General features: G+C 42.9%; 1 protein-coding gene and 1 long non-coding RNA gene across 6 annotated transcripts in view; one reads left to right on the forward strand and one right to left on the reverse strand.

Annotated features, from left to right (window-relative positions):
* DOCK2 (dedicator of cytokinesis 2) overlaps positions 1 to 27039 on the forward strand; it is a 417694-nt gene that overhangs the window by 329699 nt on the left and 60956 nt on the right. For all 3 annotated transcript variants that reach the window (XM_058723143.1, XM_058723150.1, XM_058723158.1), the window contains exons 30-32: positions 7108 to 7186; positions 17484 to 17584; positions 17675 to 17733. In XM_058723143.1, the coding sequence (XP_058579126.1) occupies positions 7108 to 7186; positions 17484 to 17584; positions 17675 to 17733 (239 nt within the window). The remainder of the gene's footprint in view (positions 1 to 7107; positions 7187 to 17483; positions 17585 to 17674; positions 17734 to 27039) is intronic.
* On the reverse strand, positions 317 to 26427 carry LOC131507889 (uncharacterized). 3 transcript variants are annotated; one of them, XR_009259804.1, is made up of 5 exons: positions 26339 to 26427; positions 22435 to 22538; positions 18700 to 18804; positions 15486 to 15591; positions 317 to 405 (listed from the first exon to the last, which is right to left on the reverse strand). It is a non-coding gene; the product is annotated as an uncharacterized LOC131507889 (long non-coding RNA). The 3 variants fall into 3 exon arrangements; XR_009259800.1 differs by lacking the exon at positions 317 to 405 and adding an exon at positions 9073 to 9189; XR_009259802.1 differs by lacking the exons at positions 317 to 405; positions 18700 to 18804 and adding an exon at positions 9073 to 9189.

The following is a 27039-nucleotide window of genomic DNA, read 5'->3' on the forward strand; positions in this document are numbered from 1 at the left end:
TCTCCAGGTGTAGACAACAAATTTAGCCTTGGACTAGAGAAGGATGTGCCTAACGTCAACCAGAAAAATGACTCTTTTCTCCTTGAAGTCATGTTGATGAGTTAGTAGATGTCCTTCATCTTCAGTCCACAGTGGGGAACTTGAAATTTTCTCACCTCTTTTACATTTGCTGTGATGTTATGATAGCTAACATGTATTGAGCACCTAGATCCACCCCTGCTGTGAATACCTTATTTAATCTTATAATCTGTATGAGTTTATTTAATCTTACCAACAAATTTATGATGTAAACTATTACAGTCCACATATTACATATGAGGATAGATGAGTAACTCACACAGTGTTGCACTGCTAATAAGAAGCCATGCAATCAGAGTCCGTGTTCTTTATCTTTACTGCTTCATCCTGTAAAATAGTGAGGCTCATTTTATGAAGTGCATTGTACAGATGTGCTCACTGCATACGTAGTGGCTCAGATAACTGAAAGAGACCCAAAGAGGTAACTTGTCCAAGGTCATGCAACTAGTTAGTGAAAGATTTCAATGTAAATTGGACAAACAGAACATTAGCATTGCTTAGCCCTGACTAGGATTTTTCAGAACATCATTTCTACTTCCTATGCTGGTTAGTATGTACTTTACAATTTCCTTCCTTCCTTCCTTCCTTCCTTCCTTCCTTCCTTCCTTCCTTCTTACTTATATATTACAAAACTTACCTGTTTTTATAATTTCTCTGTTATCACTTATGATTTATGTGTGTATGTATTAGTCATATGTAATTTATTTATCTGCTTGTTGGAGAGAATGGAGTTTTCCAGAGTTGAATGTCTCCTCAGCTGTGTGTACTGTTTGTGTATGCAGACAAAGTGACATGTCTACTGCAAGAAATGCCTTCTGTTAGAACATTTTTTTCTTTTTGGTAAGATGCAGCTTTCAGAAAGATTTGATTTACATGATACGGTAAATTTTTAAATGATGAAGTTCTTCATAATATTGTAAACTAACAAAATTATACCTAGGAACCTCTTTTCTCCCCTTCCATCTGCACCTCAAGCTGGAAATCCAACATTTTGAGGGGGTTTGGGGGTTTGTACACATCCCTATAGCATCTTAAATGGAATCAACCAACACATATTTATTGAGTGTCCTGGTTATGCAGGGCTCTAGGGAGTGGGCCTGTGCCATGGTCCCAGAAGACAGGGGGCTTACTGTCTAGTTGGTGAGACAGTAAATGTGCCCATGGAAATATGACCAATTGCTGCAGTCACTGCAGTGAGTTCAGAGCACAAAGAATACCCAGACAAGTTAGGATTTACGACTGCCAGGGTCCATATCCTGCCTCTACCATTTAATAGTTAGATGGCCTTGGGCAAAGTTATGTAATTACTATGACTCAGTTTTTCCTCCTGTAAAATGGGGCTAATAATAGTACCTATCACAGTTGTGAGGGCCAAAATGAAATGAAATAATGTACACACAGTGGTTAGAACAGTGTTTGGCACATGGCAAGTATTTCATAAGTGTTAGCTATTTTTTTTTCCTTGTCACATTCCTATGGTTTGGGAATATCCAAAATATTTCACAGAAAAGGCAAATCTGGACCAGATCTTGTCTACCTTTATCAGTGACATATTTCAAGGTCTAACATTGTCTCAAGCACATAAGAGGCACACAATGGGGTCACAGAAGTCAAGTGTAGGATGTTGAGTAGGGCAGTGCCCAGCAGTCATATGGTGGCTCCAACGGGATGCTGACAAATCAGTGACTGCCACTTCCCCTTCCTACTACCTACATTAATTGTAGTGCCTACTCCTTTTTATGGACCTCGTCTCCTCCAGTGCATATTGCCCAGAAGGAGGCCTCTCCATGGGTTCTTTAGCCAGCACAGCACAACTAATCCTGGTGTTCAGCAGGCTGCAGGAGTCTAGATCCCAAGAGCCTACTGCATCGCTCGCTAGAATCCCAGATTACATGAGCGGTGTCAGGGGCACCGCGGGGTGAGCCGTTCCTTGACGCTGAGCTGGAAGCTGTCGATTCACTCTAACCTCTTGGGTGCATGGAGCTTTTGTGTGTTGTGAGGGAAGCAGCTTAAAGGCTCTGGGAGAATGGATTTCTCACTGCCTCAAGGGGAGGAGTGAGAGCTCCCTTCTCCAGCTCTTTTATTTTCCATTGTCAAGTTTTAACCGGTAGAATCAGCTGCATCCTGTGGACTGCAGGGGGAAGGGGAAATGGGATTCAGAGAGGCCCTCTCTCTCCCTTGGGTGTTTTCACCAGAAAGGGCATACCCTTTTATTTCCACAGCACAACCTCTGGGTGTGGGTCGGTTGTCACATCAGAATGTTTTCAGCCTTGGATACTCCTGCCACAGAGCTACCAGGTGACCAGGCTGTTAACAATAATGACAACAACAGTGACTGACATTTATTGAGGACTTCTGTGTGCTGAGGCATTAGGCCACCAGCTTCATACACTACATCTTATTTAACCTTTACATGGCTTATTTCACATAAGGGGCAGTTGAGATTCCCAGAGGTCAAGCAACTAGCTCCAGGCCACAGCATGGAAGAGGACCAGAGTGGGACTCTGACCCGGGATCAACTTGCTCCAGCACATGCTGGAGTCTATGTAATAAAAGTAATACAATAGCACCTACTTCCTAGTGATATTGTGAAAATTGGTTGAGAAAATTCATATAGAACACTTAGTAATATCTTGTTAAATTTTAACTATCATCATTATGACCCTACTGTGCCTTCAAGGATCTTTCTGCCAGTTTCTTCCTTCTTACAGCAGCTGACTTCTCTCTCTTACAGCTTCTGCTTCCTCTCAGAGTCATCTGTTCATGGCTTCTACTCAGGGCGTAGGTCACTGCACTCTCCCTGGTTGTCATGCTATAGGACTGCCTAAAAGGATTTGATTTAACTACACTTCAGGCCTGGGTGCCCCCACGGGGTACCCATAAGGTCACCCATGGGCTGCTGGCCACCCAGGGAAGACTGTCTGAGTCAAGCGTTGGCCTTGTGCCCAGGCAGCTGTGGGCAGAGCAGCAGGATGATAGGGACAAAGTGTATAGGAACTTTGGGCAGAATGGCAGGCACGAGTTCAAGCATGCCCAGCGCCAAAAGACTGGGCAGGCTGGCCTTCAAGGGAGCCAGTATATCCTTCTGGTTAATTGCAAAGTCTTTAGAGAGAGACAACCCTGAGATTGGGTCTGGACTCTGCTGCTTATGTGCTGTGTGAATGTGGGGAGATCATTTTATTTTTCCAATATTCAGTTTCTTCTTCTGTTAAATGGATGTAACATTGGCTCGTACCTCAGTTTGTAGAATTACGTGAAAGAGTATCTGTTAGAGTACTTAGCACAGGGTACATGAATACCTGTACTTCTGTAGTTGCTATTATTAATAAGGTGAACTCATAGCTCCCGTTGAACAGAATTAAGAGGTTTTCTTATGGACAGAATAGCATAGTGGTTAAATACCTAGGATGTGAAGGCATCGTACCTCTGTTTAAATCCTGGTTTCACATGTACTGTCTGGGTTATTAGGAAAGTTACCTAAACTCGTATCTCTAAAATGGAAACAACATCTAACTGAGAGAATTAATGTGAGAACTAAAAAAGAAAAACAGAAACACAGAAAGAATCCATGCTAAGTACTTAGCAGAGAGCCCTGCCCATTACTGGTAACTGTGGCTCTGATTATTATTGATTTTATAGATCCTGCTAAGCATTGCAAATGAGTTGCAGGAAGTGTTAGGTTGAGATTTGATCATGAACTTTGTTTTCAACAATTCAAGTTCATTGTTGAGAGTAACAGAGATAGTTGAGTATGTTTTAATTCCAATCTACTTCACCATATTAGTGCTTAGGATTTAAGTATAGTTATTTTTAAAGAGAAACCAAAAGACATAACTTTTCCAAACCCATACATGAGAAACCAAGGTTAAGTGATATTATGATTCCCAGTGGGTAGCTGTGGAAGAATCCAGAGAGAGGGAAGAACCTTGACTTACTGCCCCCAGCCCTTATCTGCTATCAGTATCCACCATTAACACAGAGTGTTGATCAGTTCCTGGTCATTCAACTGGCCTTTGAGAACCAGAGACAGATTTAGGCTGACAAGCAGAATAATAACTATTACTGACTACTACTAATAGCTTTGTTGCTTCTGAGAATTTGTAAAACCCCTCATTTTGGGATCACATTACAGATTCCAAGAAGTTTATGACATGACAGCCACTCAATGCATTTCCCTCTGGGGAATCAGATACTAATCTTAAAGGAGAAAATATAGATATTTTTCAAAGGCATATTAGCAAATGACAGAAGAGCATAAACCAAAGAAATCTCACTTTCTGACATCCTGATATGGGGAGGATTTTGTGAAACTTTCATTGTTTTGTCTTTGTGTGATCCTGCCTACCTCAGAACTGGTTACTGGTTGCAACTTGTCCTGTCTGCCCATTTTGCTGTCAGTCCCTGACCTCAGAAGAAGAACGAAGCCATGGAAAGGGTCTGAAGTGGCCACGGCTGCTCTCTTACTGTCGTTACCATGGCGTCAGGCACCACGCTCCACCCTTGCCATGTTTTTGCCATTGAAGCCTGCAGCAACCCTGTGAAAGCGGTTACATTGCTGGTATTTCACAAGCATGGAAGCTGAGATGTCAAAGTGATATTAACAGATGTCCCAAATCCACACAGCTGGCAAGTGGCAAAGCCAGAAACCACATCCAGCTGTGCGTGTATGTGTGTGTGTGGGGGGGGGGGGGGGGGGGTAATACGAATCTTGGGATCCTGATACCAGGATGCACTGTCTTCTTTGTTCAACAAACATTTAAGTGCTTGATGAACACCTGGCTCAGGTTCTTTACAAGGAATGCCCAATGTAGCACATGCTATAATTGCCCTGCCCACACTCTAGGCTCATCCAGAGTATACCTGCAGCTTTGGTGGACAGTCACCACACATCCTGAGAGCTTCCTACTTCTTTCATTCTCTGGACTTTCTCTGGCTGCAAGAGAGAGATCAGTCCATCTGCAAGGCAAGCCAGAAGTGCTAGGGACTTAATGTCCTCAGGAGTAATTTTCACCTTGTGAGGGGCTGGCATTAGTAAATAAATAGCCCAGGTTCCTCATCCCTGGGAGGGGATACCTCTGATGTTCAGGTATGCTTTATACAGTCTCTCAGAGCTTCCTAAGCAAAAATCATTACCCAAAGCAATAACCTTCTAATTAATACTTTCTTTACTGGCATCCTGTTGAGTCTCAGGTAAGCCAAATAGGCATTTTCCCTGGACCAGACATTCAATGGATAAGTAGTTATTGATTATTCACTGTTAATCAAAAATTTTAGACAGTGGTACAGGTAAGGTCTGTCCACTCTCGTTGAAGATTTTACAAAAACACATGCACAATGGAGACTAGATCACAGTTTGGCATGTGGCAGTTTGGAGGCTATTGCAGAAATCTAGGAGAGAAATGATGGTGGTTTGGTTGAGGTCACTGGCATGACCTCATGATGAAAAGAAGTCAAATTATGAATGATTTTGAAAGTAACACTGAGAGGTTTTGCTGACAGGCCAGGTATAGGATATGAGAGAAAGAGAAAAAAATCAAAGATGCTTCCAGGTTTTTTTTCCCCCACTGAGCAATTGGAAGAATGGAGTTACTCTTAACTTAGATGGGAAGACTACAGGTAATAGGAGTTGAAATTTTGACATTATGTTTGAGATGCCTATTAGTCATCCATGTGAGAGTATGGAGTAAGGAGCTGGGTTGCAAGCTGGAGCTCAAGGGAGAGACCAGGGAGGAAGATGTAAGTTTGGGAGCCAAAGGCAAGTAGGTTGGAGAGTAGATGAGATCACAGAGGGAGTCTCTGATTTCAAGGAAAGTACAGTCTAGTGGAGCAGACAGGCATTATTGAGTCACACAAATAAGTCATCCTAGACCATGATGAATTCTGAGAAAAGAAATTGCAATGACCATCCTTTGGGGGACACAAAGATGCAGCAGACGCCGCCCTAAAGAGATTTAAAAGAAGAGAGGTAGTCTATACAAAGGAGGAATGCAGCTTTGTATCAGAAAACAAGAAAAAGCACAGAATAGCAGTGAGAAATTAGTCCAGAAAGGATGGGGTCCAGTCATGAAGGCCATTGACTGTCAAGAGAAAGAGTTTGGGCTTATCTTGTGGACAGTGGACAGTCACTAAAATGGGTGATTAACATGACTGGAGCTGTCCATTGGGCAAAGTATTCTTGATATTGAAGAGGCAAGAGATGGGAGGCTGAAAGACCAGTCAGTGGGGCTTGGTAGGAGGAAGGGAAGGAAGAGATGGATGGGAAGACATTTAAGGAGAAACACAATTTGACAACAGGTACCAAAATGTTAAATGTGCATAACATTTGCTAAGTATTACCACTTCAAGAAGAAGACTGGAAAAGAGGTATATATAGGAGGTGCAAGACATACATAAAGAGCGATCACTGAAACACTGTAAGAGCTGAGCATCTAGGATCATCACTAAATGACTGATTACATAAACCGTGACACATCCATACAATGGCATGCTCTTCAGTGATTAAAAGGCATGATGTATATCTGCATTCATTGGCACAAAAGGAACACACTATTTATTGCTGAGTAAAAAAGACAGGCTGTGAAACAGCATTTGCCATTTAGCCCTATTTATCAAAATGATATCTTTCAAATACCACTCATGTGTATACATCTAGGGAGACCTTTGAACATAACGTTTATCAGAATCTCAAGGATGATTTTCTCTAGGTGATAAAATTTGGTGGTTTTTTTGTTTGCTTGTTTGTTGTGGAGGAGGCAATGTCTGTCTTTCTGGATAGCATAAATTTTCTGTCATAAGCTTGTAATAGTTTAAACAAAAGATAATGCACATTTTCTAGGGAAGTCAAATGGTTAGTTCTTAAGTTCTTGCAGAGCAAACATGGCCCCAGGTCTACTGTATGAGCAGGTGGGTCAGCTGACCTCTTCTTTGGGTCTTTGAGCCCCTCCCTGAGGGAACTTTGGTCTGGAAGATGGGGAGGGATGCTTGACCTGGCATGCTGAGATGGCCTAGTGACCTTCTCCCCTCTTCCAGGGTCTTCCTGAGAGCGATCAACAAGTTTGCAGAAACCATGAATCAGAAGTTCCTGGAACACACAAACTTTGAGTTCCAGGTGAGTATGAGGCACCATGGTGTGCTTGGGGTGCCCTGGCAAGGCGGCTCTAGCATCTTGGGCTGATTGCTACATCAAACACATCTCGAAGCACACATAAGGTATGCCAGTGCCTCTGGGGGTTTCCACAGACGGGTGTGGGCAAGGAAGGAACCAGGCCCTTGATTGAAGCTGAGGGTTTAGAACCAGGCCCTTGATTAAATAGTCATTAACTGAGCAGCATATGCAAATGTGACTGTATAATGTATCTTATGCTAAAGAGGAGATTTGTGTTCATCCATTGTCAGAGTGGGTACCACCTTTTAGAAATGTATCACATTCTTGTAGTTTTCTATTCACCAGAGCCTAGAAAAGCAGCCACTCACACTGAAAAATAAAGCTCACAAAGCCCACAGTACATTTCATGATTCCTTCAGAAGTCACTTTTTGGGTTCAGACAATCCCTGGGGCCTCTGTGAGATGTGAAGGTCTCAAAACACATCCCTGGGGCAAGCAGAGTGCCACATCTGCTCAAGGCGTAGGCAAGAAGAGACAATTCCTCAAAGCCTTGGGGAAAAGTCCAGATTGCTACCTCTGGCTGGAGATGTGAGAGAGAAGGTCCCTGAAAAGGGATCCCTCCTCTGGGGAAATCCCTGACCCCCAGGATCTCTTGCAGTGCAAGTTTAGCAAGTAGCCGGTGAGCTGAGGCAATGGTATTTTCTGCCTGCTCATCTAGGGTATTCATTTCTTAGCTGGGCTTTGGCCTATGACTAGATGTGCAGCTTCAGACAAGGCCTGGGCTGTCTCCATGCCTCAGTTGGCTCATCTGTAAAAAGCTCATAATACCTACTCTTTCTGTTTCATAGGGTTTTTGCAGAATTGGAATGTTTCAGGGGGCTTGCTGGGAGAATTCACTGTAAGGTTTCACCAGTCTCCATTCAAATGCTTTCTCCCCTGACTGAGCCCCTTTGAGGGTTCCCCGCTGATCCCATGGTTTTTATGTATTACCACTTAGCCTGTTGTAGTCTCTTCATAGCACTAAATGTTATTTGAAATTATCTTTCTTATTTGTCTACATGCACTTTTTTTTTTCTCTTTTCTACAGTAAAGTGTAAGTTTCATGAGTATAAAGACCTTATACTCACAGACTCTACGCTCTGTGCCCAATGCATAGTAGGCCTCCTTGGGGAGATGATGCCTGGGTGGAGGGCTACGAGGTCCACTCTGTTGGAAAGCATTATCCTATAAGTATTTAATAAACATTATCTTTGAATAAGATTCTCTCCCACTACCTTGCATTCAAATTAGGCAACTGAGCTATTATGATAATGATGATAAAAAGAGTAGCTGCCATTTTCTGATGGCTTACATGTGCAGATCTCATGGGAAGCATTCTATGGGCATTATCTTTCTCAGCCCTTACCACTACACTACAAGCTAGTTACTCTTACTAGTACTTTTTCTGCTGGAAGGATGTGGGAACTGAGACTCAGAGGTGATAAGCAGATAGCCTGAAGTGTCACAGCATGTCAGCGAGGAGTTGGGCCCAAAGCACAGCAGTGGCTGACATCACAGCTGCAGATCACCACAGTCATGTGCTAGATAGGGAGTCACCCCCGCACTGGGTTCATGGAGAGGTTCTGGCTGAGAGTTATAAATCTCTGACATGGAAACAAAACATGTCACTTTGGCTGTTTTGAATCAGGAGAAGTGTTTGATTCCCTTCCAAATGTGAACCAGATGCCTGCAGGCTTCAGGTACGAGTGTGTTCCAGGAAGCTAATAAGGTCATTGCTTTTTTGGAGGGGCAGCTTGGAGTAACATACCTAAGGCCAGCAGTGAGGCAGTGTTTAGGCCATAGAACTGCCAGCTAGTCCGTCCATCTCTTTCCGTGGGTGGTGGCAATGACAGCCTCAGACCTGGTTTCCCCGACTCTGGCTCTCCTCCATGGCCTTAGGGGATACTTTCGAAGAGAAGTGCAGCTCCTGTCCCTCATGCCATTATTTTAGGTTTTATCCTGTTTTCCTGAAAAAGAATCTGCATCTGAGAGATGCCCAGAGAAGTGGGGATTTCATACATAGAAGGTTTGAGCTTATGAGCTGTGTGACTTTAGGCAAATTACTTCACTCCTCTGTGCCTCAGTCTCTTCAATATCAAATTAAAATACTAATAATAGCTGCTTCATTGGATTTTTGAGGGGATTAAGTGAACTAATTCATGTAAAGCACTTAGAACACTACCAGGAACATGGTAGCAATTTAATAAAATGTTAGCTTATTATAATAATGGTCATCATTTTGACATGATGGTCCTAAAATATGTCAAATCTAGGAACTCAATGTCAGTCCTTGGTAAACAGGATAGTGGGAAGGCATCTTTCCAGTCCCACACATTGCCTAGGGCTGTCATACCTACAGGGTTTCATAAAACAGAAAAATGGCCAACATTACAGAATGAAATAAGTCTCTTTTCCTAATGAGACTTCCATAGATATTTGTTAAAAAGTATTCAAGAACAGGATCATTTTTCAACCTTATCTTTGTTCTCCTACCTTCTCCTCACCCCGTGTGAGAATGGATTTGTTCTCTGTACCCTGCCTGGAACATGCCTTGTTTCCTTCTTATGGTTTCATTAATTATGCATTTAATATCAGCAGGAACAGCATCCATCACTAAGCGCTGCTGGCCTTGGCAGCCACTGTCCAGAGGAGGGGTAGGTGCAATGAGATTATCTCTAATATCTTTTCTGGAACTGCAGTTTTATGATACAAGGGCAAAAAGCAAGAAGCTCTGTGGGTGCCACTCTGTGGGTGACAAGACCTGGGAATTATAGAAATTATGTTTTCTGCCTGAGGCTAAAATAATTTGCATTCCCAAGCCCTGTTCAGGAGGCTGGGCCTTGGCATTTACATGCATTTGAATGGTCAGGGAAGACCAAGGGAGGATTTCAAATTCAACTCCACAAGGAATTCTGTTTAAGAGCAATTCTCATGGGTCCAGGACTACTGCAACACATTACGAGGAACTCAGAAGCAGAGCAGAGCACTGCTCTGCCCTCAAGGATCTTAGAGTCATATAGTAGGCTATAAATCCATCTTCTAGCATCCAAGCTTTTGAAGATGACTAACTTTTTTTTTTAGTTTATATATTTATTTTTGAGAGAGAGGGAGAGAGAGAAAATGTGCAAGAGAGGCAGAGAGAGAGGGAGAGAAAGAATCCCAAGCAGGCTTCACCACCAGCACAGAGCCCAACGTGGGGCTCAATCCCACAAATCGTGAGACCATGGCCTGAAGTCAAGAGTTGGATGCTTAACTGACTGAGCCACACAGGTGCCCCAAAGATGACTAACTTTTATTAAGCTTATTAAGCTTATCTACTTAGGGCATTTTCATCCTCACCATAACCCTGTTAGGTTGGGATATACCCAGTTTACTGATGAATATACTGAGCTTCAGAGAAGTGGTTGACTTTTCTGTTAAAGGTCATCTAGCCGCTAAGCAGGAGCTGCTGGAATTCAATTCCAGTCCTGTGTGCAAGTCCCAGGCCCTTTCCACTCTTCTGCACTGTCTCTTAAAAACAGAGTGCCTTTCAAATCTAGGAGACAGCTCTATTTAGCTTCAGAAACACTGTCTGCCCTAGTTAGCTCTTGCTGGAATCTGGGATAGAGAGCTCTACAATGATTGGCTGTGGGATTAGATTCTCCATATTGGGTACTCTGATTGGCCAGGAATCCGTGGCTACACTTCAGATGTGCTCTTTGGCCCTAGGAAGATTGTTTCTCTCTTAGGCAGCTGTCTGATTACTACTAAGAACATTCTCTCTACTTGGGAAACTGTAATTGGCTCTGCATTTGGTAATTCCAGCCTTGGCCTTGAGGCATTTCTGGATCAGCTTCTGGGCGCCAGATCACCTTGGGATCATTTTTGAACCTGTACTGTAGACCCTATGAAATGAAAAGGATACTTCCAGTCATTAGTGAAGGACTAAAAGCAGGCTTGGTCTTTATAAAGGCAATGTAACTAGTAATGGCAAAAAAAAAAAAAAAAAAAATGTGAGAGAGTATACACACACATGGAGAGCACCCATTGAAGGCCCACTGTACCCACCCCAGAGTACTTCTCACCCAGGGAAGATCCTGGTGGGACAACTTCCCCACACCAAAAGATGGTCGCATGCTTGGGGATAGCTTCTTTGGCAATACCTGCTTCAGCTTGAGGACTCTAGACTACCTCTGACATGATGTTCCTAACCTGAATCCATGATTAGAGGCTTTTACTCCCAAAATCACTCCCAAATTCCCAAATTAACAAGAATGCACAGGGAGTGCTGGGCTCATTAATGAACTTGCTCAACAAATATTTCCTGAGCATGTGCTGGGTTAGACACAACACTGGATATTGGATATTCAACAGTGAATAAAAAGAGGGGGTTCTTGCCTGCAGGATGCTCACATCCATTAGAAGAGACAGGAAATAAATAAGTTCAACTTAAAACATGTCAAAAATCCTGTGAACAGGGTGTAATGAAGGTGAATGGGTGGATCTGCTTTAGACAGGGCACATTGGGAAGGCTTCCCCAGGAAGTGATATTTGGAAGGCAGCTATGCTCACCATTATATGACCAATGCCCACTTAGGAAGTGATTTTTGAACTGGGATTGCAAGATGAAGTAGGAGTTTTCTAGGCGGTGATTTCCTCATTTGGCCCTTATAATTACCTCCCTTTACATACTATTAGCTTCATCTTTCCAGATGAGGAAACTGAGCCTCAGAGAGGTAGGCTCTTGCCTAACTTGCCCATGAAAATGGAGCTGATAACTGGAGTGGAACCCTGGAAGGCAACCTTACAGTGTCTATTAAAACAAACAACAAAGACAACAAACAACAAAATCTATGTAGACCTTGTCTCTTAACAGTTCCAGATCTCAGAATGTTTACTACATTATAGTCTCTCATGCATAAAGATGTATAAACAAAATGTTGATTACAGCACTGCTGCTAAAGAAAAAAAAGTTGGAGTTAATCTGAATGCCTATAAACAGGTAATTGGTTAAAATTAAAGTATATACTTATAGAAGAATACCATACAGCAATAAAAGAGACAGAAGTAGATCTATACAGGCTAATGTGGAAACATAGGCAAGAAATATTGATGAGAGAAAAAAGCAAAGTACAGCAGACTACTTTTTTTTTTTTAAATGTCTATACATGTTTGTTTATACATAAAAAATTTTTTAGGATATCCAGGAAAGTGTTAAAAAATTTTTCTTCTGGGGGGTTAGACTAGGGTCCAAGTAGTATGGAAAATTACTTTTTATCATTTAATCTTTTATACCATTTTTTTTTGCCATGTGTATATTACACTTATAATTTTTTGAGAGTTAATTGAAAGTAGCTAAATTCCAGTTATACCCGCTAGCAGTATGACTTTGGGTGGTCATTTATGTGGATCTCACTGTTTACTTACATCTGTGAAATAAGGGAGTTCAACCAGATGACCCTTAGATTTATTCTAGTTCTAACTTTCTATTGTCCTATTATTTCAAAATATTAAATTTCCGATCAGAAGCCACCTCAACTCTTCCCCCAGGGAAGAAAGATCCATATGTTTGACTAAAGCCTCTGTGGCTTGCCTGAGCCAGCTGAGCTGGGTACTTAATAGACATGCCACCAGGCAGTTTGGAGCAGGGAGGAAAGAAAAATCTAGAACCTTTTGAAACAATGGGAGAATTTTTGTAACAATATGGTGATCAATAAATAAATATTTTCTAGCACCCAGCTACATTTAAGCCATTGTGCTGAATATGGCATTAGGGATACACATAAGTAGAAGACAAGATCCTTGGTGCTTGTGGAGCTTACATTTGGAAAGACAGGACAGACAAATAATCTATGACTAGCACCATGGACGATGCCACCACTCCATTTACTGAGCACTTGACATGTGCCAAGCCTGTGGTGGATGATTTCATGTGCGTTTTATTTTATTTTATTTTATTTTATTTTATTTTATTTTATTTTATTTTATTTTATTTTATTTTATTTCACTTTACTTATTATGAAATTTATTGTCAAATTGGTTTCCATACAACACCCAGTTCTCATCCCAACAGGTGCCCTCCTCAATACCCATCACCTACCCTCCCCACCCTCCCACCCCCCATCAACCCTCAGTTTTTTCTCAGTTTTTAAGAGTTTCTTATGGTTTGGCTCCCTCCCTCTCTAACCTTTTTTTTCCCCTTCCCCTCCCCCATGGTCTTCTGTTCAGTTTCTCAGGATCCACATAAGAGTGAAAACATGTGATATCTGTCTTTCTCTGTATGACTTATTTCACTTAACATAACACTCTCCAGTTCCATCCACGTTGGTACAAAAGGCCATATTTCATTCTTTCTCATTGCCAAGTAGTATTCCATTGTGTATATAAACCACAATTTCTTTATCCATTCATCAGTTGATACCTAGCACTTCACAACAATCCATTCTGGTAGTTACCATTATTTTCTTCCATTTTACAGGTAAGGAAAATGAGGTTCAGAAGTCAAATAAGTAGCTAAAGGCAACCCAGGTAGTAAGAGATAGAACTGGTATTCACATCGTAGTCCATGAGACACTGATGCTTGTATTTTCTTCACTTCCACTGGATGATATTGTCATGGAATGTGAGTAGAGCACAAGGGTAGGTGTAGAACAGTAGACCCAAATCTGTGGTTGCACATACTAAGAGCTACTCAAATTCAGAAGGGTTGAGCAGACCTGATGTGCCATCTGAGAAGGCTTTGTGAAAGAAGTGGGTCTTGAATGGGGCTTTGATGAAAGAATAGAACTTAGGTGCAATAGGTGAGCCAAGCCAAGGAGGCCAAGATGCTCATGTTGTGTCTATGGAGTCTGAGCAGATCAGCCCCTTTGGAATAGGCACTTTATTGAGGGAGAAAACACTGGAAATTGAATGAGGCCTGAAAAGCCATGTTATTGCCTTTTGTCCTGTTTCTTTAAGAGCAAAAGACAAGGAAGGTCCAGAGCAGAGGCATTATGAGCACCCAGAAGTGTCTGCTTTGGCCACTGCTCACCTCTCAGGTTATTGTATAGAGCCACTCACCATGACAGACTTCCCTCAGTTCCAAAATTGGTTCCACATAGCTCTCTGGGCAAAACTGGGCTGGGCCTGTGGATGAGATACTTAGGGGCACATTTCTGATCTACTAAGAAAAAAGAGGCCTAGGATCTATGATCTCATAACCCACAAAGATCTTCAAGGAGGGAAGACAAAGGAAAATCAGGTTCATTTCTAAGCATGTACCCCACAGAATTGAAAACATACATCCACGCAAACACTTGTATGTAGAAATTCATAGATACATTGTTCATAATAGCCAAAATGTGGCAACAACACAAATGTCAGTCAATGGATGAATAAGTAAAATGTGGTATATCCATATGATAAATTAGTATTCAGCAATAAAAATAAGTGAAGTACTGATACATGTGACAGCACAGATGAACCTTGAAAAACATTATGCTTAGTGAAAGAAGCCAGACATGAAAGGTTACATATTTTATTATTCCCTTTCTATGAAATGTCAGATTGAGCAAATCCACAGGGGCAGAAAGTAGATTAGTGATTTCCAGGGGCTAAGGGGGAGACAAGAATGGGGAATGACTGCTAATAGTGGGGATGGTTGTATTACCTTTTGTGAATATACTGAAAACTATTGAATTCTATACTCTAAAAAGTGAATGTTATGATATATGGATTATATATAACAGGAATGGGGTGGCAGAGAAAACATTTTTGAAGGACTAAGTCAGGACAGAGGCTAGCAAGAGGCTCTAGATTTGACGTGTCTGTGTGTTCTCAGATGTGTTGAGGGGACACTTCTGGAATGGTTTTTGAAAGTAATAGCAATGCAACTTACTTTGTCCTATCTTTGTTCTTATTGTGCCCGAATTATTCTTATGGAATTTTCCTGAAATCAGGAATTTATCACCTTCAAAATAACACTTTCCATGCCCTTTGACCGGGTTTTCTGTTTCCTTGGATTGTTGTTCCATCTGATCTTAAATGGGGGGAGGTATTAGCTGTGCTTGGGCAGACAAAAGCAACACATTTTCAGAACCTGCAAGTCATGGGGGCACCAGGAGGAAGGACAGCCAGAGTGGCCGGGAGAACTGACCTGTATAGTGTGTTTGGATAAGCAGTGTTACTACGGAAACAGGAGAGCTTGAGATGTGATTCTTATGGGAAGCCTTTGAAGGATGTTGAGGAAGGGAGTGATAGAACCCACCTTGGTTTTGTTTTTTGTTTTTTTTTTTTTCAAACCCACCTTGTTTTAAGAAGATCCTCTGGTCTCTGTGTGGAGAGTTGACTTGGACTCCACAAGCCAGTAGTTTGCTTCTTTGTACTCCAGGAGCGGCTTGGTCTTTTGGACCCTGGGAGATAAATTTCAAAAAAGAAAAACTTTTTCTGCCCGCAGAATGTGAGCCCCACGGGGGTAGGGACTGCTGTCTGTGTATGTGCACTCCCTATGCCCACATGACGACAATGCCTAGCGTGTAGAAGGTGTTCAATAAAAAAATGTATTAATGCATCTTCAGGCAAAGACTGACCATGGTGTGTAGAAAGAGTCCTCAACTTTGATCACAAGGCCTGAGTTCAAATTCCAGATCTACTGTATATATAACAAACTGAGTGACCTTTGGAAAAATACCTAACCCCTCCAAGCCGCATTATCTTCATCTGTAAAAGGGGACTAATGATAGCTACCAGGTTTTAAGAGATAAAAGGAGGGATGTATGGGAAAGTGCCTGGCCCATGGTAAAAATGAAATACTTGTTTTCTCCTTTCTGAAACTGGAAGCATAAGCCCATTTGAAAGCAACACTCTGGGCAGCAGTAGTGATGTTATCAAGGGTAAAGCTGCCTTTTACTTAGTCTTGGCCATCTGAAACCTCCAATGAATATCTTTGAATTAAGGATGAAAGTCTCAATGGTGAGTGATTTCCCTAGCTAGTGTTACCCTTCTTCTTGCTAGTCAGTGTTGAGAGGGGGCTGAAAGTGGATAAGTTTGTGCAGCAAAGTTCCCCCCACCGTCTGCTCCTTATAGGGGCTTGTCATCTTATAATAATAGCCCTGAGCACTCAGGGAGCCAGGTTGTACTATTTCCTCTGCTACCAAAGGAATCAATGTATATAGCCCTTTAAAAACATCATCTCATGTAACCTTTACTACTAGGTCTCTGCAATGGGTACAGGGGGTACCCCTTTTGCAGATGGGTTCACTAAGGCTCCATTTCTCAGGTTCTGTAGATTGTATCAATATCGTTATCACTGCAGCCAATATTTTGGAGCACTTGCCATGTGCAGAATGCTTTGCTGGTTCTATTTTAACAAAAGCCAGTGGAGTGATGTCTTGTATTAGCCCTAGTGTTTAGCACCAACTGATCATGTAAGTATTGTAATTACAACGAGCCTACCTATAAACCAGGCCCTCAGAGGTTCTTGAACTCAAATGAACATCAGAATTACCCAGAGTGCTTATGAACACACAGATTTCAGAGTCTGATTCAGTGGGTCTAGGGTAGAGCCAGAGAATTTGCATTTCTTTTTTTTTTTTTTAATGTCTATTTATTTTTTGAGAGAGAGAGAGAGGGAGAGGGAGAGTGGATAGAGAGATGGGGGGGACAGAGAATTCCAGACAGGCCCTGCATTGTCAGCACAGAGACCAATGCAGGGCTCAAACCCATGAACAGTGAGATCATGCCCTGAGCCAAAATCAAGAGCCTGACTGAGCCATCCCGGCGCCCCAGATAATTTGCATTTCTAACAAGTTCCCAGGTGATGCTGTTGCTAGTGGTCTGGGGCCATACCTTGAAACTATTGACCTAAGGGGAAGGAGGAGGCAAAATATTCTAAGACAGAATGGGTTTCAGGCTGGTCCTCTGAGCTATCAGGTGGATTAGGGAGGACTTCCAGAAATACATATCGCTCATCAACCTCTAACTCTACCAGGGCACTCAGCTTGGGCAAGTTGTTTGTCTTTCAAAACACAAAATGAAGCAATTTTTCAAAAGCAGCCCTAAAACCCTCCCCTGTCACCAGACTGGGGACCTAGTCAGTGCCTAGAGAAATCCATCCATTGTCCTTGGTTTGGCCAGGATGTTAATTTCAGAGTCCATGCCAGTTAGAAAATTGCAGTGCACAGAATTAAACTGGTTCTGCCACTGTCTTCTGCCATTTTCATAAATTGTTCACATTACCCAGCATTTAATATGCTTTCCCACTTCAGACCCTCTCCATGACTCTTCTCTACTCCTTCATTTACAGCTGTGGAACAACTATTTTCATCTGGCGGTCGCTTTTATCACTCAGGATTCTCTGCAGCTGGAGCAGTTCTCGCACGCCAAATACAACAAAATCCTGAATAAGTAGGTTGAATGTTTGGATCTCCTTGAAGTGGGGGCTTCGTGGAAATCTCTGAGATGGAGACTGAAGCAGACATTTGTTGTTTCTCATAGGTATGGGGACATGAGACGGCTAATTGGCTTCTCCATCCGTGATATGTGGTACAAGCTTGGTGAGTAGGCCCATGCATCCAGACAGACACATCTGCACACGCCAAGCTCCTTCTAGAAGACCATCTGTTAGAGGGCCACAGGGGTTTCAGTGGTGGGAGCTTGAAATAACAGTTTATCACTGTGTGCATCCTGGGTCCTTAATAAGCACCTGATGAGAGAGAGTGCCCATCCCCGTGTCCTGCCCCCAAACAGCCGCAGATCTTGCTTGATGCCCCTGAAGGCTTAAGAAGTCAAATTGGAATTTACAAAAAGGAGGAAGGGCAGGACTGCTGAGGGAACTCATGTTCTCACACATCACATGCATGCTTCCTGCTGACTGGTGTGCCCTTCCACCTCCAGTTTCTTAAGTGATGTTGTGATGTACAAAAGACCCTCCAACCCCACGGAGGAGGATTGGCTCTGTGGAAGATGAGGGTCTTTTGTGACATGATGTGAGCCGGAGGGTGACCCCAGAAGCCACCCTTGTCCCAGTGAGCTACAGGACTCATGTGTGAACTGTGTGGTACCCGTGGATGGAAGGAACTGGAGATGGAATCAGGGAGACATTTATTGAGAGTCTGAGTCAACCCTGTGCTAAGGAGATCTTATTTAATCTTCAGTCACCTTCTGCAAGATGGAAAAATGCCCCCTCCTTTTATTGATCAGGAAACTCAGAGAGGGAAGTAACTTGCTTGAGATCAAACAGCTGCAAGGCCCAGAGCTTGGTTTTGATCCCACAAGGACAGGGGCCACACACCTTGCCTCAGGCCTGAATCCTGCTCCATAAATATAAGTGTTGAAAGGATGAATGGATAGGTGGATAGATTAATGTAGTTACAAGTAATGAACTATTTTCATCTCCAATTTTCCTGTGCCCTTCTTGACTCTCTGCTGCTAATCTACTCTGCCCTGGGCTTGGATGTAGCCATCTTCAGAGGAGACACTCACAGGGACTGTGCCTAGTTTTCGGATTCAACCTAAATTACCTCTCCTGACATTGCTTCTTGCTTCCCCAGAGGTTTTAATGTCTTTCAGTTCCCTTCGGGGTTCCTGGACAGCAGTTTCTTGCCCTTTCCAGCAAGGTCCATTCACTGCAGGGGAAGCACAGTGGATAGGCCATCAGTCTGGGTTCTGTCGTCTCTGGCAGCATCAGACTTGGGTTAAGAGCACACACTGGTACCAGAAGGGCTATGAATTGCTTTACAAAATCAAAGGGTGGCCTGGACAACCAGGACCAGAACAGACTGCCACATACCCGCCTTGGGCCTTGCCCTGTCATTTACAAGCTGTGAGGTCCAAAGCAAGGGGACTGAGTGACACTGGGTAGAATCTGGGGAAATAGCACCTTCTCCCAGCGCACTTATGAGTTTCATAAGAGTAAAAACTGAGAGAGTAAAGCCATGGAGGCCATACCCATGGTCAGAATTTTTATCATCATTTTCATCCTTGCCCCATCAGGACAGAACCTAATTTTCCTGTTATGCCTCTTTAATCATTAGCACCAGGCCTATAGGGCAGGGCACAGGCAGGTAATGTAAAAGAGTGAAGGGGCTGGGATATGTTAAACCCATAGACATCCATAACACAGGGTCCTGTCAACATTTGGAGTTGGATAATTCTTTGTTGTATGGATGCCCTGTGCACTGCAAGATATTTAATAGCATCCCCGACCTCTACTCACTAGATGCCAACAGCATCCTCCCTACTCCCTAGTTGTGACAATCCAAAAAGTCTGTAGACGTTGCCAAATGTCCGTGGGGAGGGGGAAAGGGATGTGCAAAACCACCTCTATTTGAAAACCACTGCTGTAAAGAAATACTGTCTCTGCCATATTTTTCTAGAAAAGCATGCCTTTATCGGTCTTTTATTTCTCCACTTTGGAAAAGGACAGGGATATAAGAAATATTTTATGTGCCATTGACCATTATTCTTCAATAGGAAAAAAAAAAAAAGGATAGTGCAAGTGCAAGGCTACCTAATAGTCAGCACATGGCCTCAGGGTCAGGAATATGGGAGGAAGTAGCTGGCCTGGAACGAAGTCAAGCAAACATACCCCCAGCGGAAGGGGCAGCTGCCGTTCTGATCTGATTCATTGCCATCCTGTTAGAAAGCAAGGCCAATGACGTCCCCATCTTCCAGTTTTTCAAAAGAAGCCAGGAAACAAATTTTTTAAATGAATTTTCCAATTTCTAAATATTGATGATAACTAATCGGAAGTTTTAAAAACATTGCATATGCCCAGTGAAACATGAGTGGCCCGGCTTCGGTTTGCGTTTGACCTTGCACTCTTTGCTTCACAACGGCAGAGACGAGGTAAAGCCGCGGTGGGCTTCCTTTCCCACACCGACACCCCAGCCGTTGCCAGAACTGCAAAACCGGGATCTGCGCTTTGTTTGTCTCTAGCTCTTCCACACAGGCTGCTCTTTCCTGAATGTCCTTCATTGCCGTTGTTTTGCACACAGAAGATTTTATTTAGATATAGATTATGTTTTGGCAGACATTCCTGCACTCCCAATTATGCTGATGAATGGAAAGATGTTACCAAATATTCCACCTGCTTAGAATTCCACAGAACATCAGAGCTGGAAGGGCCCTTTAGAGATCATATTGTCCAGAATTTTTCTAACGTTTATTTTTAGCTGAGGGCCAATAAAAAAAAAAAAAAAAGAATCTCCTGCTCAATACATAAGTTGGTTGAAAGCCAAGCTATTCTAACTAAAGTGGGGTGGGGGGCCCAGAGCCCATTATAATGGGCCACACCTGAGCTCCCATGTGGACCCCTGAAGATTTTCTGGGGAAAGATCCTGAAGCACTTCAGAGAAGGGTGTGAAGTTATGGGTCTAATCCAACCCACCACTTTACCTGTGAGGAAACAGGCACAGAGAGGTGAAGAGGTATGTACAAAGTCAGATCGTGGATTAAGAAGCAGATTCAGGACAAGGACCCTGGCCTGAGTGTCTGTCCTGAAGTATTGCAGACTCCTTGCTATTTGCAAATACAAATGATGAATTACTGCAATTAAAAGATATACTTGTGGGGTGCCTGGGTGGCTCAGTCAGTTAAGCATCTGACTTCGGCTCAGGTCATGATCTCACGGTTCATGACTTCAAGCCCCATGTTGGGCTCTGTGCTGACAGCTCAGAGCCGGGAACCTGCTTCGGATTCTGTGTCTTCTTCTCTCTCCGCCCCTCCCCTGCTGGTGCTCTCTCTCTCTTCTCTCTCAACTCAAAAATTAATAAACATTTAAAAAAAAAAGATATACGTATTAGGGTTTGGGGTTGCAAGAAAGAGAAACTGACTGTGCCTGCCTTAATCAAAGAAGGTACTTATCAGAGGGCAAGGAGAACCAGGCTGTGAAGGACAGGGTCAGAGCCACTTTAGGATCCAGGGGAGGTGGCACAACTTTGCCTTTAGTATGTTCCATTCAGGCATCACCCTGTTTAAAGATCCAGTCCCCAGAGGATGTCATTCTATTGGCCTTCCTTGGATGACCTCTCCCTTGATGGTCCCACCAAGTCTATGTCCATTGAAGGGGGTATATTTTCCCAAAGTAAGATGTTTATGGAGTTGTTTTTTTTTTTTGGGGGGGGGGTGGTGGTCAAAGTCACTGATGTCCACTGAATAAAACAAGAAGTGAAGGATCTCTTGCAAAGATGGCCACCCTCCTCACCTCTTGGCCTGGGCTTCCATAAAGAGGAAAGTACATCAGCCTGAAGGGATTTTCCTGTTACTTATTAGTTACATAGCTGCCTTCCTCCTCAGCTGTCTTCCTTCAGGCATAAGTGAACAGAAAGAGGAGGCAGAGTGAATGGATGGTTTCCCATCCCCACCCCCCTTGTGTTCTACTAGATGCTGGCATTAGCATGCATTCTCCTAGTATGCTAATGAGGTTAACCTGATAATCCAAACCAGGACTAAGCACTGTATATGCGAGAGACCAATGTAGTAGATAATGATAGGTTTTAAAGTACAATTTATGGAATATCCAAGACCAAGTGAAACTTAGAAGTTGTCTGTGGCAGACACAGCTGAGAACCCACACAATACCATTCTTCCCTTCTTCCTGGTTAACTGAGCCCTAGGTTTTTTTTTTTCATGATCACAATTTGCTCAGTTAACAACATCCTACCGCAGGTGATGACCATATGACCCATCTCTGTCCAAAGAGAATCAACAGAAACAAACTTGTTGGGGCTTCAGGAAATCCTTTTTGTCCAATTTAAAACAAAAAAGGGAAGGGGACAAATTCAATGAGCACAACACATTTTTTTGCCCATAGACCTTCCCCTTCTTCCTTTCTGGAAAACAAGATGCTTGGATGTACAGTATCCAGTTTGAAGCTATGAAGACAAAAGTCATAGGCTAAGAATGGGGGAGTAGCTCAGGACTGACCATCTTTTGACTTCTTGTTAAGGAAGAAAACTAATGCAAAACTTACTCAGTGTAGCCATGGTAATCAGATTTATGTTACATCCCTAACTGATACATCATCCAATTCAACCCCCCCATTTTATAGGGGAGCTCACTAAGGCCCAGAGAGGCACAAGGACATTCCCAAGGTCAACAAATCAGTGATTCAGCTGAAGTGAAAGAACCTGTCTCTTCCCAAGTCCAATATTCTAATATTTTTTCAGAATATGCAAATTATTTTCAAAGAGTGTGAAATAGTGAACTGTGTTTCCAAGACTACTGATAATGAGTAAATCATAATGCATACTAACCTTTTAAATTTTGTTTTAATGCCCAAAGCAATCAGGGCATCATCACCATGATCATCAGTATCATCATCATCTTCTTCTTCTCATCAGGAAAGATTTGAGCAATCCTGTGATGATAAGATAGCTAATTGCAAAGATAATCTCAGGCTTAAAGATTATTTAACATTCTTCAGAGAAAAGCCTAGACAAATACGTGTGTGTGCATGTCTCTGTGTTTGTGTGTGCTTTTGTGACAGAGGTTACTTGTGGGAGGTTTTGATGGAGAGAAGGACCACATCTTGTTACCAGGGCCAGAGCACTAAGAGGTTAATGCCATTTGTGTTTTTGGAATGGGACTATGCCAAATGTAATGTACGTTTCCTGATAGTATAACATCATAACATTTGATTTCTGCTTGAAGTGAAGCAATGCACATTTTGCCAAAATGACTTTGCACTTAACCATCCCACATTCACTTGGGTTAATGTCAGGCTGCGGGGTTAACAGTCTTCATGGGGAAGAAAGACAAATTCAAGCGACTGGCATCATGGCCTCGTCTGTGGGGAGGTTGCTACTGGCAGAGCCATGAGATCAACTGGGCCTTTACTTTTTAAGCATGTACAGAGTGCCCAGCTTAGCACTAGGCTCCAGGGAAGGGTGGGAGAATTGGAGAAGGATAAGGCACAGTCCCCACCTTTCTAAGAAGAGGCACCATCTAGTCCTAAGAGTAGAACAAACTAAGAATTTGAAGAACAAACTGAGATGTGTTCTTTAACGTGAAGTGTGTGGTAGAGACTCAAGAGTTCAAGTAAATGGGAGGTAGGCAAGGGCAGTAAGGATGGATCCACTCGGGAAAATGGCTCTTGAATGAGACCCCAGTCTGGCCCATGTCCAGACTGAAAGAAAGAGGGGAAAGGACAGGTGTTCCAGGAGAGCAACCAGCCTACACAAGCATGGCTTCTTAGGTTTGGAGGAAGCTGCTGGCAGGAAATAGAAAATGGAAATAGGGAGACACCCATCCATCCATGTATCCAACTGAATATTGATTTACTCATTGAATAGCAAATATTGAGCAAAATATTGTGGTAGGCTGAATAACATTTCCCCTAAGATGTTAATGTCCTAATCCCTAGATCCAGTGTATATATTACCTTACAAAGTGGACTTCTCAGACATGATTAAGAATTTTGCAGATGGTGAGAGTATGCTGGACTGTCCAGGTGGACCCAATGCAACCACAAGATCCTTAGAAGTGAATAAAAGGAGTCAGGAGAGTCAGAGAGGGATTTAAAGAAGATGCACTTCTGGCTTTGAAGATGGAGGAAGAGACCAGGAGGCAAGGAATGTAGGTAGCTTCTAGAAGCTGCAAGAGGAAAGTACATAGTTTCTTCCTAAGACCCTCCAGAAGGAACTCAGCCCTGCTCACACTTTGATCTTAGTTCAATGAAACCCATTTCAGACTTCTGACATCCAGAAGTATAAGATAGTAAGTTTGTTTGTGTTAAGCCACTAAGTTTGTGGTGATTTATAACAGCAGCAACAGGAAACTAATATGAGCATCCTCTAAATGCCAGACACTATGCCTCTGGCTGGAGTTACAACTGGAAACAGGTTCGTGATAGAGCCCTTGACTTCATAGACTCGAGATCATTGCACTGAATAGCAACCTACTGATTGCAGAGCTATCTTGTTATGGTCAAAGGGGATTGCTGCAGAGCAGAAGTTTGGGGCAGCTGGAGACTCTGTAAAAGACAGTCTCATGAGTGAGCCGAGGATGGCCTCGATGAGGAATAGTGTGGAGCCTTCGCTCCACAGCAGTCCTATCCTCTGAAACTGGAATGTGAGCCACCTGTCTAAATGCAAAGTTTTTAAAAAGCAAAATGAAATAGTGAGATTAATGTTACAATATATTTGATGTAACCCCGTATTCCAAAGTGTTATCATTTCAGCATGCAATCAATACGAAACATTATTGAGATGTGTTAACTTTTGTTTTTGGTTTCCAAAACTCATTCTTTGAAATCTAGTGGGCTTTTTATACTCAACAGCACATCTCAACCTGGACTAGTCTCAAGCGCTCAAAAGATACATGTGGCTGTAGCTTCCGTATTTGATAGAATGATGTTAGAGAATGAGTGGGGTTTATTTGTGGGGACAGGTGGAGGTAGGGTTCAGTGTAGAAATGGGGTCAGGGAGAGGGAAGGGAAAGCATGGTGGCCAGAGGAGGGCCTATATGCAGGCCCAAGGAGGAGGAACAGAGTGTGCCTGAGGCATGGAGCCAGACTTGGAGGGAGGACAGGCAGGCAAGAGGAGAGATGAATGGTACAGAGCAGGAGCATTGAACCAAACGGGCCTGCAGAGCTGGGTCCCAAGGGCAACAGAAGCCATGGAAGGATTGTAAACTGTGGATCAACGTGGTCAGATTGGAGTTTTTCAAACATCTTTGAGGACAGATTATGAAATATTTAGATGGGATAAAGAAGGGTCTGCAGGGTTGTGAGTGTCAGCCCTGGGAGAAAAGGTAAATCCATCCTGACCCTCTCTCCCCATGCCAGCTCTTTGCTCTGGAGTTGAACAAGTAAACTGATAGGCATAAAATGTTCCGTGCAAAGCTCTAGGAAGCTCCATGCATTGCAACATGTCTTTGTATGTTACTTTTTCCAGAATCCAGCAGAGGCTGAGCTTATAGTACTCACCATCATCATCACCACTGTCAACATCAGTACTTCCTGAGCCTTTCTAATGAGCCACTCTGCAGAGCCCTCTGTTTATATGAACTCTTTTAAGCTTCTCAACAATCCTACCAAGCAGGGATTATTTTTATCTCCATTTTACAGATGAGATCACAGAGGCTCAGGGAAGTTAAATGACAGGCACAAAGCCACGGGGCCATGGAGTGGCCACAGTGGGACCTGATTGTAGGGCTCAGCGATTCTCCAAGGCCTGGGGGGAAGCTGGAGCTGGGTGTGTGCTGGACGATGAGGAGCAAACAGACTGCCTGTCTCAGAGCAGTGCCAGAAGGGAGCTTTTCCAAGCCTGAGCCAGAGCAGCAGAGATCTGTGTTCTCTCTTCCCCTTTGGAACTGAATGTGTGATCTTTCTGGGTCGGCCCAGCTTTACTTCAGAGTCCCAGGGAGGATGCAGGACTCTGAAATCCAGGAGGTCATGACCTGTCCACATCCCTGTTCATTCCAGAGTCTGTGTCCACCTTTGGAGAGCCATCTTCTCTCCAAAAGAGTGCCCCTTCTGTTCGTATCAGCCTCACAAGGTCAGTGACTGACTCTACTCTGGTCTCAGCAGATTCACAACAATGGTCTCTTTCTCCCCCTTCCCTCGCCGCTCCCTTCCTCCCTCTTCCTTTTCTGTCAGGTCATCTTCTTAGTGCCCTGATACCAGTCTCCTCCTGAGAGATGTGATAGATGAGGCCATTGCACAGATTAGAAACCCAGGCCCGAGAACACACAGGATTCCTTTCCACCCACACACCGAAGCTCTTCTCTGCGCTCTCATTACCACCAGAGCCTTTCCCAAAGCCTATGTAATTTGGCATGTGGATTTATCCTGCTGGCTTATTGGCACTTTAAAAGCCTTTTCTAATTGGTATCTGTGCTCGGTGAGATTCAGCTTCCATTATATGAAAAAAGACCCTCTTACTGATTCCTTGCCTTGCCTTTTTTGGAATACGGCAGCAGGTGTGTCTCTTGAATGAGGATTTTTTTTTTGTTCCAAATGAGTTTGCATCCAATTAACTACAAATGTGTGTGTGTGTGTGTGTGTGTGCGCACGTGTGTGCGTGTCTGTGTATATAAAGACACACATATGCACACATTGAGATTATTTGAACACAAAATCCAATGTGCTGAAATTCTGCTTTTGATGTAAATGAATAAAATTTCTTCACAGAGCATTGTAAGGGGCATTCAGCTCACACTGTATTTAGAGATCAGCATCTTTCTCCATTTCCCCGATTCTTCCAAACATCTCTTCAACTGACTGCAAAGAATGGAGGTCAAAAGTATCTAAGAAATCCTTGGTCTACAGCATTTCCGCTCTTTATTTTAAACCATCTTAAATATATCCTTATCATACCCAATGCCCTCCAGTATTCTAAAGGCCTTTGTTGCATAAGCAATTTCTCCATTCCGTGGTGGCTTATCTGACAGTTTCCCATTTACTTTCTACTTATTATTGCACTTGACTTTGAATTTTAAAACCCCACTGTGGGTTTAAAGGATCTTGAAGGACGAAATCAAAAACCTAGATTAGCAATTACTATAAACCTGCTACAATGTACAATTTTTTTTTCTTTTCTATTTGGGCCAAAACGAAGACTGCAAGCTCAAGTGTAATCCAAATGCATCATAAAATGAAGCAGATATCCTGGGAAAGTGTCTTTATATTTCACAAAACTCTCAGCCTGACTTCACCATTTCATTCTCACTAGCCGAAGGTAGTCCTAGGATGATGCCTTTTTTATCTGAATTCTGGGGAAATACTTGAGCATTAAGCCTCATTTTAGGCTACATGAAAATTCATTTTCTTGCAGTTTCCCTCTTGGCTCCTTGTCTGAACTTTAATCGAAAGCAACAGCACCAGGCTGTGCGCCATACCACCCGAGTTTCTGCGCCCG

The sequence above is a fragment of the Neofelis nebulosa genome, chromosome 1 (assembly GCF_028018385.1).
Source record: "Neofelis nebulosa isolate mNeoNeb1 chromosome 1, mNeoNeb1.pri, whole genome shotgun sequence".
Taxonomy (NCBI): Eukaryota; Metazoa; Chordata; class Mammalia; order Carnivora; family Felidae; genus Neofelis; species Neofelis nebulosa.